General features: G+C 34.7%; 1 protein-coding gene across 1 annotated transcript in view; it reads right to left on the bottom strand.

The window, feature by feature from the left end:
* Mettl3 (methyltransferase like 3) overlaps positions 1–14,207 on the bottom strand; it is a 58,867-nt gene extending 44,660 nt beyond the window's left edge. The window contains exon 1 of the mRNA XM_081738291.1: positions 13,953–14,207. Coding sequence (XP_081594417.1) covers positions 13,953–14,073 — 121 coding nt within the window. The 5' untranslated portion in view covers positions 14,074–14,207. The remainder of the gene's footprint in view (positions 1–13,952) is intronic.
* Positions 14,208–14,998: the final 791 nt, after the last annotated feature.

The following is a 14,998-nucleotide window of genomic DNA, read 5'->3' as shown; positions in this document are numbered from 1 at the left end:
CATGCGTAGATTGCTGCAACTTGTGAAAAGAAAGAAACGAAAAAGAAAATAATGAGTAGGATTTGAAAAAAAAAAAAAGAAAACAGAAAGTAAATTCAATTACCACAGAAATATTAGTAGCATAATTTGTTTTGTGCGAGATTAAAACGTTTTGTCCATTCGCGAACTTTTATTCCGCTAACTTTTCACAGTACGGAAGCACAGAACAGCTGATCACACATACACACACACACTAATAATAGTATGCACCTTTCATGAGTAAAGAATGAAAAAACGTATCTTGTGTAAGATATTTGGTTATGTTTATGTAATTTGCTAGTGAAACATCTTATTTAGTGGAAATTTAAAGCAAGTGTTGTGCAATCGAAATTATACGGGCTTTAGAAAAGTGTTTGTTTACATTGTTATTTACTTCAAGTGCTTGTTGCCGCATGTTTTGTATTGTGATTTAGTTACTTGTAAGTTAAGTAAACATGGAGAGTAGTATTACATTAGAACAAATTCAAGCATTATTAGAGAAACAGTCAGAGAAATTAGAGCATAAAATTGATAGTACTAACGAGCGAATAAAGGAACTGGCAAATGAGTGCGCGAATAATAAGTCAGAATTGGAAAGCAAGTTTGATTGCAAATTCGACCAATTGCGTACCGGTATTACAACCACCAATAATTCCATTATCGAGGTACATTCTGGACTAATTGATGTGACCAATCAAGTCGAAACAGGAACTCTCGAGTTTAAAAATAGTGTAGCAAAATGTAGGGAAAGTCTCGTCGAGTTTCATGAATGCATGCAGACGGCACGACTTGAATACAAAAAAGTGCAAGGCAAAAGTGAAATCGTAAATACCCTTGAATTCGCGCAGGCTCCCATCGCGGAAGATAGATGCCTCATAAGTCAGAGAGTTAGTTATAGTCAGGAAAAGGAAATATGTAGTGTGGAGGTAGCAGTAAACAAAAGCTTGTTATGGGTATCCGTAGACAATTGCGATTCTAGTATACTTAACGTTATTGATTTACCGGCTAGGGATGCCGATGGCTCACACATAATGAATGGTAGCGTTGGGAATACGCGTACCCACCCTCGCCAAGAAGCCAGGAAGGGCTTGCGAGTTGAATTGTTGTTTTTGTGTGAAGATGTAGTTACAGTGTTGTCGTTTTTACGTCGCGGGCAAGTGGTCTTGCGCGACTTAACGGATTCAAATTTGTCTTTGGTACCATACACGGCCAACGTGAATTGCATTTTTATACTGCAGATCCATTCCGACTTTACTAACTTCGAGTACGGTAGTAAGAGACAACTCCAGATTAGTAATTTAAAGTGTAGGCCTATCCAGCGAATTGTGTTTTATGTGCTAAGCGCTTTATTTGTGAACAACCTGTCAGAAACGTTTACGGTAGTTGAGCCTAAAAGTAACATTCTTACTCAAGTGCATGCAGATAAAGGGAAATTGTCACCCGTGAAAAGGTTAAAATGTAATACCGAGGTCAAGAATAACAGTGAGATAGTCCGCAATAACCAGTTGAATTTTGCTGATTTGGTAGTTTATCTGAATTCGGTCTCAATGCGCACTAACACTATACATGCTGTAGAAGGGCGTAAATTAGATTCTAGTATGGTCATCTTTCACCAAGCCAGTACGTCATTATTGCGAAATTGTTGGAAACGAAGGTTCAAACGCAAATCTACTCGAAAACAGCTGATCGTTCGTGATTATGCTCATGCTCATCAATTTCCATGCAAAACGTTCTCACAGCGCGCACAATCCCGCATTAGATATGCAGCGAATAGCAGGGCAAAAGTAAAACAAAAGTGTTCTCGAAAACGAAAGTCGGCACAAAGTAATCGTGGGAGAAAGAAATTTAAGTGCAAATTGAAGTTAACGGCGTATCAACAAACTTGTGAGAAAGCGAAAACGCGAAAAAAGTGCATGTCGACTCCGAAGAATACTAAGAAGCGCAAGCGTAAATATGTACGGGTATCGTGCAGCAAGCTACATGGTAAATACAGTGGTAGTAAGTGTAAACTTAAAAGGAAAGTTGTGCATGATCCTAAGTTTAAGCGCCGTAAACGAAAACGCGTTACTATGTGGAAGTTCAGCAGATGCGATGGAAAAAGGAGAAAAGTTCCGCAAATTATAAAAGGTAATGGGAAAAGTACTCGTAAGCGTATGAAATTGCAGGCGTACAAGTGTAATAGACATCGGTGGAAAATGAAAGTTGTAGCGTAACCGAAGCGCGAACTTTGCCCGAATTTGGACTGAATCCCGGAAGAGACAAAAAATCAAATACGGAATATGACTTTTAAGCTTTTATAGAGAATGAAAATAAAGACTATTACTCGTTTACTTCAATTATTCCCTACCGAATCTCGAAAGTTAGGAATTTGTTTTTCAGTCTCAAGTGTGTGCACACTGTCACCGACGCGCCCAGCCAGAGGAACCACCAGTATCCATTCATAATCAGGTACGTTCATTTAAATATCATGTTTTATTCTTTCTTTACAGTTCTTGGAGATGAAAGATGAAAGGAAAACCGGAGGAAGGACAGTATTGGAAATTTTAAATAGGTAATCATTTTAGATCGCGATTCCGGACTTTGAAAGTTTAAAATGGCCCCACCACTTTTGAAAATTATGGTTATCCCGTTTTGGATACAGAATTTCTGTATTGAATTTTGTTAGGATGTTTATGTTTAGTATGTTTTATTTCTTTTCAGGTACTTCCAGTCCTAGGAACCAAATGTCATTAATAAAATTTTACTATTTTATTTTCTTTGACTTTTTATTCATTTACCTTGTATGATTATATGAACATTTAGCTGTCCCCATACCATTAGGCATTTAGAGAAATGCTAGGCAATTAGAGATACTTAAAATTCAATTAGAGAAACACTAATGAATGTTACAATTAATTATGAAGTTTGAAAAAAAAAAAAAAGTGTGATTTTCAGTTAACGAATTCTTCCATCTGACTTTGTTATGAAGTATGTGCAAAAGTATAATGAGTTTTGTAATATAAGACTGGCTAGGCGTCAGAACATTGAAAATTAAATAATACTTAGTATGGTTTCGTAAATACTTGAAAATAATGTTGAATTTAATAATTTGCTTATGAATCCATTCACGCATAATGCTCGTTATGTAAAGTCAGTGGGTATTTGTTACGACATTAATGAAGCTTTGAATTTAATTCAACTCGATTACAAAAACCGTCTACAAGTCAAGAAGAGGTAAAAGGTTGAAAGATATAATTCATCCCCTAGAGGCGTCACTACTTTCTTTCAAAATTACAGTGACGAAATCGGTTTGGCACCCGGTTGGGCCTCAGCTAGTGTGTGAATTTGGCCTTTAGACACACACACTTCTAAATTCTATTTCGGCTTATGACATTGTAAATCTATTTATTTAAGAACAAAAATTTTTAGTTTGACGCTTAAAATTTTATATTTTATCAGACATTTATTTTTCATTGACGCAAAAGACACAATAAATTGCATTTTATTTGGAATTTTGGCAAATAACTTTTCTCTTCTTTTCTTCCTGTAGCTCAGTTTTCACGAACTGTTACGCATATTTATAATAACGGTTCGCGGAAACTGAACTACCAATGATCATCGACACAATTTGGTATCGATATATAAAGTGTTTTCTTTTAATTAGGTAGCGATTACCTATAATAAAATTGGTTTATAAAAAATGGAAAATATATATAATATATATTGGCCGTAAAATATTGTGGAAACTGAATAATCAAAAGTATTATCAACCTTGAAATTCATTAATATCGGTAATTTTGAACAAAATTTGATAAGTGTTGTTTTTAATTTTTGAAAATAAATTTATTCTTGGAAATGAAAAAGTGAATAATATTTTGCATCGTAAAGAATTCAATGTTGAAGTATTCTCGTTATTTGTTTAAGTTTGAATCAGAAACTTGTTTCAGTTTAGTGAAATGTTTTCGAAATCAGTTTTGTTCAGTTTGAAATGTTTTGAAAAAAAAAAAATAAAAAAAATGGAGGACGTATAGTGACAGTAAGTAACTGAGTTATGTAAGGCAACAGGCCATTTGTAATTTAAAAACTATAATTGGGCAAGAATGGATTAGGCTAATAATTAGCTTCCATGTTGCGGGTTAATGCCGGTGTCAAAGGCTATTTTGAAGAGCGACACCGATGTTGCGTTTCAGGATACTAGCGATAATATTCGCATACAAGGCGATCATAGCGTGTAAGGCCTATAGAGAGGCAGACGCTTATATTGAGGACCATGAATTATACATATATTGAAAAGTATGCACGATGCAAAGGGCAATGAAAGGCCGCATCTGTGTTTTCGAGGTTGATTTTTCCCTCGTTATCGCTGTTAAGTTCCCAGCCAAGGGTGCTGGAGGAGACAAGAAGCCTATATTTTTTGTGCGTTTATGCTATTAAATAATAATGGTCCATAGGGTTGATATGTATATCCCCTTTATGTTCGATGTTGTGAATGCATAAGAAATATTTCTAGAAACGCCCATGCTTTGAGGTGAATTCATCCCTCTTATGTTGTGTAAATTGTCTTTCTAAAGACAACCGCAATATGAATTATTCTAGCTCAGTTTTGTAAGTGCCCATAACCAAGTTAGTTGCCATTAAACGTCTGTCACAAAATTGTTGTTAATAAATTGTTATAGCCAGGTTAAAATAAATAAGTAAATTTAAGATGTTAAGTTGGGATTTCAGGCAATGTTTTTCAGAATTAAAGTTACGAGAATACATCAACTTTATTACGTAACAGCAGATGCTGAACGGTATTAATGTTTAATGAACAAGTTATAAACATTATGGAAATTTGATAACTAAATTTGTCGTTAGTTTTGAATTCATCAACATTATTGGTTTGATTTTAAATAAAATTTGATAAATATTGTTTTAAATTTTAAAATGAGTGTATTTCAGAAATTGAGGAAACGTGAATAATAATTATTAAAGTAAAATTAATTGAATAACGAATGTGACATTCTGATTGTAAGTGATATGGTCACCACCTGATATGGCTAAATGTATTGATTTATTCCCGATTGTGACTTAATACCGGACATGACGATATTACTGATGTTGATAAGTGCAATTTGCTAGTAAAGCCGCACAATTTTTTTTTTTGTACCGGCTGGCGCTCTCTGATAGAATACTTTGTAAACCTACTAATTTTGTAGGTATGAGCGAGCCGAAAATTATTAATAATTAATAAGTGATTGATAATATTGAGGTGCAGGGCTGTAGTATCGAACTTCCCCCCCCCCCCCCCCAGGGTATTCTTCTTGTCCTTTTCATATTTTTTTTTCTCAATACCTTCTGTAGGTCTAGATACTGGCAGCCCAATTGGGGTTGGAAAATTTTACCCGATTATGACATAGCTACGATGCGTAAAGCATCTAGCTGGGAGGGATTAGGATTTCATGCAGAAGCGATTTTATCCAAATCGTCGGGAAGGTTGGCGCTCCCGCATACTTCAAGCTGTAAGAAAATAGTAAGTCGGCGCTCATTGATCTTCGGGATCAACTCATTAACCTATTTTTGTTTAATTTATGACTTACGACCTGCTTTGTCAATCAATGGCACGCAGGATGGCGCTTCGAAAGGCCTAACCGCTGCTTAACTTATGTATATATATTAAAATGTTTTAAAGTTTATTAGTTAGGTTATGTAATGTAAATATATATAGATTGATATTTTAACTATTTTGCATATTATGATATAATCCGTAAAATGTTAGCATATAGGTGAATTTTGTTCAGTTTTGAACTTTATTAGTTTATGAATAGATTTTGCATATTTAATGAGAAACTGTAATCAGAATTTGAATCTCATTCACATATTGTATTACTTTTATATATTACGTTCGTATATTCCAATCATTATTCCGGAAAATAGATATTTAGAAATGAATAGGTAAGCTCAGTGTGAAAAACATATTAAAAAAAAAAAAAAAAGGTTTACTTTTGTAGTTTTTACAAGTTTATCTATTGCTCAAAGACTCACACAAAGGAGAGAATACCTAATTATATGTTGCTTGCTTTAAATAATTCATACAGGTAGAAAATTTTTAATTTAATTCACTTTATTAGAGTTTTATTCCTGTCAATTTGAGAAAAGTATCAGTTGGAACTTTCGCTACATAGTTCATTTGAAAAGTGTGATTGTGATTAACAAATTACTTTGTTGTTTATCTGATTATTTTCATGTTCAAGAGTTTGAAAGGAGAGAACATCGTTTCGAATCAACACTTGTCAATAAACTCACACAACTATAACAAATTTTAGATTGAATTTGAATTTGAGAGTTGAGAATTTGAAAATAACAGTAATAATAATAATAATGGAAAGAATTTGGTTTGTTGTACAATTTAACAGTAATTGATAGATCCTATTGTTTATAGTATGATGAGGCAATCAGGTTTAAATCTGTTAGGCACGTTGATATTGACAATGGTCATCGAGCGAACAAAATGATTGTGTGCAAAGTATTTTGAGCTGTATACGTTTGAGTTCAACTGAATGGCAATTGAGCATTACAAATAAGTTAGGGCTATTTTGAGATGCCAAAGGCTGTATAGAGCGGCATCCTTGTATGGATTTTATTATGTACGCGTATGTTGACGTGATGTCAAAGGCCATTAAAGGGCGACTCACGTTTGGAGGTAGATACTCCTTATTATCTCCCGAATACCTAGCTTGTTTCTAGACGAGTAGGGAATGTCTTTTCTAAGTGTTTAATGCGTTTAGAGGTGGATTGTATATCCCTCTTGTTATATGTGTTTGCGTTTAATGCCCGTAAAATGGAGTTGTATTTCGCCTTTGCCAATGAGATGTTTGTTGGAAATGAGATTCGGAAATGATTGTATCAGCTAAAAGTCGTATGTTCGCTAATATTATACAAGTTTCGTGCATTAGTATTGATGTCTACATACTATTTGCAATTAATAAATAAATAAGTAAAATAAAAGTTTACGTTTGTTGTGAGTAATGCTGATAATTAAGAAAGAAAGAAAAAGTGAGTTGACATGTGAATCCCAAAATTATTTGAAACAATTTGATGAATCTCTTGTTTGTCGTTTGAGCAATACAATTATTGAGACTTGATAGTATATTTGATTTTGCATTCTTTTAGTAGTTTTGATTTTAGTAAATTGAGAAAGTAGTGTTTTGAATAATTAGTATGTGATTCCTGTCATGACCATTTTGTGAATTCTTGTTTTGAAATTTTTTGGAATCATCAATATTTTGCATTTATGAATATACACTGTTATTGATATTGATATAGTTATTTTGATATTATTTTAGAAAAGTTAAGTATTAATTAAGTTTGTTGTAAAAGGTGCATATATACACACATTACACTACACAAACTACATATTAGGAATTTCGATATTACCATTCGTTATATTGTTAGGCTACATTTTCGAAATCGGTATACATATTTTATTATTGTTTAATAGTCAAGCATTTTCAATATTAATGTTTACTTGTACATCTATTTGGTTTTGCTTATTTGAATATATTATGTGTTTAGTGAAAAATAATTGAAAGATATATTAAAGTACATTGAATTATAGTGAGAAACCAGTGTTTAAAAAAAAAAAAAAAAATGAATAAACAAATAAAAGCAACTATAAACTGAAAATATAAATAAACGAAATAATAATGAACAATCTATTAATGGTGGCATAAAGATGGCTTTATTTAAACAAAAGGTGGCTTAATTAAAACTTAAAAGTGGCTTAATTCGGACTTACAAGTGGCTTCATATAAATCAAAGGTGGCTTTAAAGGACATAATAGGTGGTTTTAGCAAAGGTGGCTTGTGTCATACAGGGTGAATAGCCTCACAGTTAATAAGTGAAGTGCTATATATACAGTGCAATCCCAATACGTCGAATTTTCATAGTGAGTCCCTAACGATCTTCGATTCATATACAGTGTGTTCCATAATATAGTGATTTTCTAGTAACACTTCAGTACACTAGTGGAGTGAATTATATACAGTATAGCCCCAATATATCGAGTCGTTATGGTGAACTCTTAGTGACAGTTGATTTATATACAGGACGTTCCCAAAATACACTGACCCTCAAGTGATATTCTAGTATGGACTATTAACCCCTCAACGGCCAGGGTTCTCTTCACAAATTGAAGCAATTTGCTCGGACACTGCTCGGGCCCCAATAGGATGTCACCGTTCTACAGCTTATTTTTTGCAATTTAAAAGAAACATTGAGAAAATAGATTCATTCTGAACTTTATTAACCAACCCTCGAATAAACCCAAATGTTCTAGAAACTCGTTGTCATCGCTTTGGAATGCTTGTTCATCTGTGTTAGTAGACTTCCGTCAGATTTCGTAACCATATATGGGCATCCGTTGCAGAGACAGTGATTTCCTTTGTGAACGCTCTCAGTCCCGAGAACAACGGGAAAGTCGCAGAAATACTATACTCCTTGTCATTGCTTAACGCTGATTTGACTAGTTAAAATGCCCGCACTTCTGCAGCCAAAGAGCGCGAACTTAGTAGTATACGTCATCATCTGAGCGCTCTAACACCGAGAACATATACGCAATAGCTAACTGGACAAAGGGGCAGTCGCCGTGGACCAACTCAAGAGGAACGTATTGACGTTCGCTCGCTCGAACTACATAAAAGCAGCATCCAGGCTGCCTAGTTTTTTATACACAAAGTGATAGCTATATTTTTCATAGTGATTTTTCTATAAGTGCACTTAGTTGACAATACAGCGATAACGCATTTTTTGGAACAAAACCTACATTTGTAGATCCCATGGAAATCATCACGGAAGAAGCAGTAAGTTAATTTTGGGACCTTAACGCCAAAACCAGCATACATCGTCGAACACAGGACAGCGGAGGAGTGACATCGACAGGCTGGCCGAAGAGACACGTGAGTTAATTACCCTAATGCCACCTCTTCGTCTATTATTAAAACAAAGCCACTAGTGTAAAAACTGTGTTAGATTGTTTATGGTGAATATATTGTAAATACAAACGTATGTAATATTTGTGCTTTTATAGTAGCATTATACTCGTTCTACCAAAAGGTAATTTTATCATTTGCATAGTTAATATCAAATCTTATTGTACTCGTAGCCTGACAAATTTATTTACGTTGTCTACACTTTCGTTTATTGCGTTTCCGGCTACCGCATAACGAAACTGTGGGCATGGGCAAGTAATCGTATACGTCGTATAGCAGCCGGAAATAAGAGGAGAAAAGAGTGCAGTATGAGACTGAGAAATTAATTCGAACCACGACGCAAAATAACGATTACAACTTACATTATTTATTATTTTGTAAGTTGGCCATTTTACTAACATATTAAAATTATGTTACTTCTACGCTATAAATCCTTTAATGGGAAAGGTGTAGAGATTTTTTTTTTTTTTTTTTAAAGCTAGGAAATGACAGGATCATTCCGAGCATTAATTCAAAAGACTGTGTCTCCACACGCACTTTCCGATGAACAAGTATATTTTTATTATGTGTGTCTATAGACACTCTCCCCGATTTAGGCTATTCTTCGGAGCACGTCTAAATACGCGTACCCTATTAAAGAGGTTAATGTACCGTACGTTGGACACGTACGTGGTCTTCATTTGTTAGAAATCCTTTTAGAACATGATTTAATATTGTATGTTGAAGGGTATCAATAAAATCAAAGGAGAAAAGGAAAAAAAAAAAACTTAACCGTTTAAAATAATTTTCCAAAACTACAGCAGAGGGTATTACTGTTTATTGTTTTATATTTATTGTCGAGTGCATGGAGATTGGTCCCACTAAAGCTTCCTTTTTACATTCTATATTGCAAGATATTTGGTATCCAGATGGATTAATAGGTTTATAGACTGCGTCATTTGTTTTCGTCACCTTTTTCTTTCAATTTAACGTCCCACGCTTATGCACCGACACCAAGGAAGACAGTGATGATAATGGTGAAATGACGAAAGTGGAAGGAAACGGGGAACCCCGAGAAAACCCAAACACACGGTACTGAACGTTCCATTTCCGGGACATAAGATTAAATCGTCATACGGATTTCCACCCGATCCTCACTGGCGAAAATAGGTGCCCCAGACATCCCGATATCCATTGATTGAATATTCCTTGGACGACCTAAAGATGTCCCATAGACATTCTCTAGCCTTCCAAGCTGGTCTAGTGGCTAGCGCGTGTGCCTCTGGTTCACGTGGTCCTGGGTTCGATTCCCGGTGGCAGACCACAAAATATTTAATTTCACAATCAATCACCTTCATGAATCATGCGCCTCCTTTAGCCAGAGGGCATAATTGGGAGATTTTGAACTAAAATAATTTCATTTCATTTCCATGGACATCCTTTTATCTATGACTAGACATCCCTTAGTATATAGGAAGCTACTTTTTTATCCAATACATAACCTGTTACATATAACTGGACACCTCTTGAATGTCCAAATATTGTTTTTGTGATCAAATAACGCTGAAATCCTATTCGAATCACAGTTCCGGGTCATAAGCAGATATACAGGATGTCCACTAGCACAAATGGACATCCCGATATCACGTGATTGAACATCTCCTAGACGTCCAAGGATCCCTCTAAGGCATGTTAGAACCAAACCTAAATAACCGAAACTAACATCAGCTTCACAATCCTAAACTATGCAAATGAGCGAATACTGTTACCTGTGTGGTGCTTCAAGGCCTATTTTTTCCTGCTACATATTCCTTAAACTACATTCAGGTTACCTCTTAACCGCTTCTCAATTCATTTAAGTTTCTCTCTTCTTCTCTTTGTGTTCGATAAAAATAATGATTTAAGTACTTAAGGTAGAAATTTAGCTCATAATAGACTTCTTTTGAGGAATTGGAAATCTGTATACGGAACTTCAATTTTCCTTCTTAAAACAAAATACTTCCATGTCCCTTAACATTGAGCTAAATGTATGTTAAGTGAAATGAGCTGAATCGAATACTTAAGTTAGAAATAATGTGGAAATATCGATGCAGTGACAGTAGATGTAAGACTATATTTTACTGTAATTTATAATATAGTTTCATTGCTTGTCTAAGGTGCAAGGGATTATGTTGATACACTTACTCAGGATTAATTTTGATCCTTAGTCCTGACGAAGTGTGATCTGTACACTTGTCCGTCTAGAAGCGAAGAAGTTTCATGCAAAATGTTGATTTATTTAATGGAATCCTTAGATTCATGAAACTTGTTTTTAGGGTCTCTAATATGTTCCTTTACTCTAGTTTCAATGTTTGTTTCCGTCATACCCAAATAAGCTTGGTCACAAGCATTCGTGTTATGTCCAACCTTTCTTTACGTGTTTCACTGTAAGACGCGGAAATGGACTTTTGTGTGTATGTGTGAAAAATACTTCAAGTTTACCTGTGAAACTGCTAAATTTAAATTTTCTATAAAAGATCAGGGTTGAGCTCCGACGACAACAGACCCCCGCGCCAAACCAATTTACTAAAGTACGTAAACGAAACTAAACCTAACCCAATATAACCTCAATAATCTGACGCAGACCTACCGATATGTAAAATTTTCAGTTAACAAATTTGTAATGACAGACTAGTGTGTAAATAATCTAAATACGTTGTGTTCTTATCTCTGAGATGCGTACCTACGTAAAAAATACATTAATGAAAGTCGAACCTGTTATGCGCGAATTCGGTCATAAGGTACTTAGTAACCAGAGTAAAGTGAAATGAAATACCAGAAGTCAATGTGATAACTTATGACATGCAACTAACCGAGAGTTAAGGCTTCATATAATTGCCAAATTTACATTAATAATGTGCTATTGTTATGATACTTTGGAACACAAATATGCAAGAAATGAAAACATATCAGATATTACCTAGCAGGGGCATCATTTTAGACTTCGCTTGGGGAGGAGGGCACAAACACCACCAACAAAAGACTTTCACGTTTCGTACTAGTAGATTAGTAGACAAACGATTATAGTATATGTATTCCTCAAACTCCTCGGGGGTGGGGGGCAACTGTCTCCCCTGCTCTACCTAAATGACGCTCCTGTTACCTAGCCCATAACGTCTTTAGTAACGTACACATACATAATTCAACATGTAAAGTAAGTAATTTTATGCCATATGCAGTATTTTACACTATCCTCGTATATACTCACCTTCGCTGACGCGCCTGCTAACTACGGACACAACCTCTTGCTTACCCTATGGCCACCTGCTATGCAACTGCCATGAATCAGTTAGATAACATTCGCGCTTTTTAGTTGCCACCTAGAAAAATTTGGTGTCTTTTGCACAATGGTTATTATTGTGTACGTATACTGAGGTCCCCAAAAGCGAATCTGTACAGAGGAATGTGTTAAAAAAAAAAAAAAGTAATAGTATACATGAGAAACCCCTGATCTGCGTTTCTTCTGTGTTCTATTACCACTTCTACATGAAATACCATACATTTTCTACGTAGTGCAATAGTAAGAAGTATCCATATGCACAAGACATGCGATATGTTAAATCCCACACACACACACACACACACACATAGTCATAGATAAAGTAAAGGGCACTACACATGCAGATATAAAGTACAGGTACGTTCTTTTTTATTTTCGTATCAGTCGATAAATAAATAAAAGTCGCTTTGTTACCCCCTTTGTAAGTTTGTACATACTCAATGAATAATCCCTAAAATTATGAGCGTCCTGCTCCTTCGGGAACTGATGCAGCTTCATGTATACTATATCCAAAAGGTTAAATAAAAAAAAAAAAAAAAAAAAAGTTTAAAAGTCGATGTATATATACAATGAATTTCTGTATAGGGTCAACGTTCCGTTAAGGGGGTCCAGTGTGTTTGACACCACTTCTTTCTATTGATTTTCGTTTGATTACATAATATAACGTTATATTAGGTTAGCTTAAGAGGCCTTATCACTGCGAAATTAAAATACCGCTAATTTTACAGTAATTCCGTGATACCTTCAAATAGATAAAAGATAATCGAAATGTGGAACAAGAGCGCCCTAGACAATATTATTTTGCATGAAGTACCGTTATCACGAGTCACCCAGTAGCTTTCCGTTTGCAGCCATTTAGAAACGCGAAAATAAATACCGGGGGGTTAAATTCCAAAGTTGGGCGTCCGTTTCCAGCGAAATTTTTAAAATTTACAGGAAATATATGGATAATTTGATCGTTTGTGTGCTTGATAATATATAAGAGTCTCGAAAAATCTGTTTATTTGTTATATATAAGCGGTTATAAACATGGGACTATATGGCGAGCGGAGGGAACTACTTGGCGCAAGGTAACCGAACAGTTGCATTGTGGGAAAGAAACGAGCATTTATGTTACCAATATGGCGAATGTACAAGGGCAATGAACTAACAGCTTTAACATTTGTGAAGGAATACATTGATAACGAGCAAAATCTTTTAAAAGTTTGTGAAGAGCACGGATTAATGAACCTAATAACAAATTGCAGAAAGTGTGGAAAGGAGATAACAGTGAAAAAACTTGACGAAAGCGGACGCCCAACTTCGGAATATATGCCATACCGGGTTTCTAAATGACTGGAAATCGAAAGTTGGTATGTGAGTTGTGATAACGGTATCTCATGTAAAATAATATTGTCTAGGGAGGTCTTGTACCACTTTTTGATTATGTTTTATCTGTTTGAAGATATCACAGAATTACTGTAAAATTAGCGGTATTTTAATTTCGCTGTGATGGGGCCTCTTAAGGGGTTCCAGTGTAGTTTTGGACCCCCTTAACGGAACATGGACCGTGTATGGATCCGTACCATAAATCTGCACCACGAATCTAACCTGACCCATTTGCAAGTCATTACTGTCATGTTCAAAGGCTGGAGAGGATTATCGGAATAAATGCTAGATTATTTGAAGTAAAGTAATATTATACTTGCCGGAACCACTAGCAGAAAGACTCAGTATGTCCTGCCTTACTTTCTTTCGCTGTTGTAATTTCTCTCTCAGACTATTCCTTTTGCTTTTAATTGCTTGAATTTCTTCCCACGCATCAGACATGATTTTCAAACTACTTTCATTTACACAATATAATCAAAAACAATTCATCAATGTTTGTTTACCACCATTTCTACATTCATGGTTTCCAACTACTGAAATATAAATTATTCACTATAAGACCTAAGAAAAAAATCACATATTGCATACAAAATAAATTTGCAAATCTTTAGAGTAAAACTATTCTGCACATAACATTATAGGTACAAGTCATATCACAAATAACCACGTAAATTATCGTAACCAAATTATCCATGCCTTTTAATTTAAATTAAGTATAGCAATTAATAATAGGTAATGGTAACACTGAGTCACAGAGAAATATAAAACTTTTTCTTCTTCTCTTAAGTAAATCTTAGAATAAATAACACTAGGGCCATGACTATGGAGTCAAGTCGGCATACTCACTAAAATTGTCTTGTGCAAGAATTAATTACGAAAAGAAATTGATTAAAATTAATGAGCAGTAAACTACACAAAGTTGGCACGGTCGAACCTAATTGCCTGATTCCGAATAAATAATTGCAACAATATGTTTCATTAAATGATAATATTTAATTTATAACGCAAAAAAATTAAATGGGAATCACAGAAATTGTTGTATTTAGATTTTAGTATGTGATTTAAATTGTCAATTATTGCGACAAAATGTATTATGTATTAATATATCATATTTACTTTTAAAAAAATAATTGCAATTATTAAATTGTCTTGTGTATATTTCTCAAAGGAGGATTTTTGTAAGAAATTCACCAAGGTGAAAGTTAGTCGGAAAAGATGAAAATCGGGAGAGAAGTGAAAGAGAGCTGAGGGCCCAGACGGACAGGACAAAAAAAATTAAGAGGAAAGTGGGAAATGAAGGATGAAAAAAGAGTAGAAGAAGGAAAGAATGTATGTACAAGTAAATGTAAAAAGGAAAGTCTCAGTG

Source organism: Thermobia domestica, chromosome 2 (assembly GCF_964235325.1).
Source record: "Thermobia domestica chromosome 2, izTheDome1.hap1.1, whole genome shotgun sequence".
NCBI classification, from domain to species: Eukaryota; Metazoa; Arthropoda; class Insecta; order Zygentoma; family Lepismatidae; genus Thermobia; species Thermobia domestica.
The sequence above is the reverse complement of the archived record's forward strand: the minus strand, read 5'-3'. Positions and strand labels throughout refer to the sequence as shown.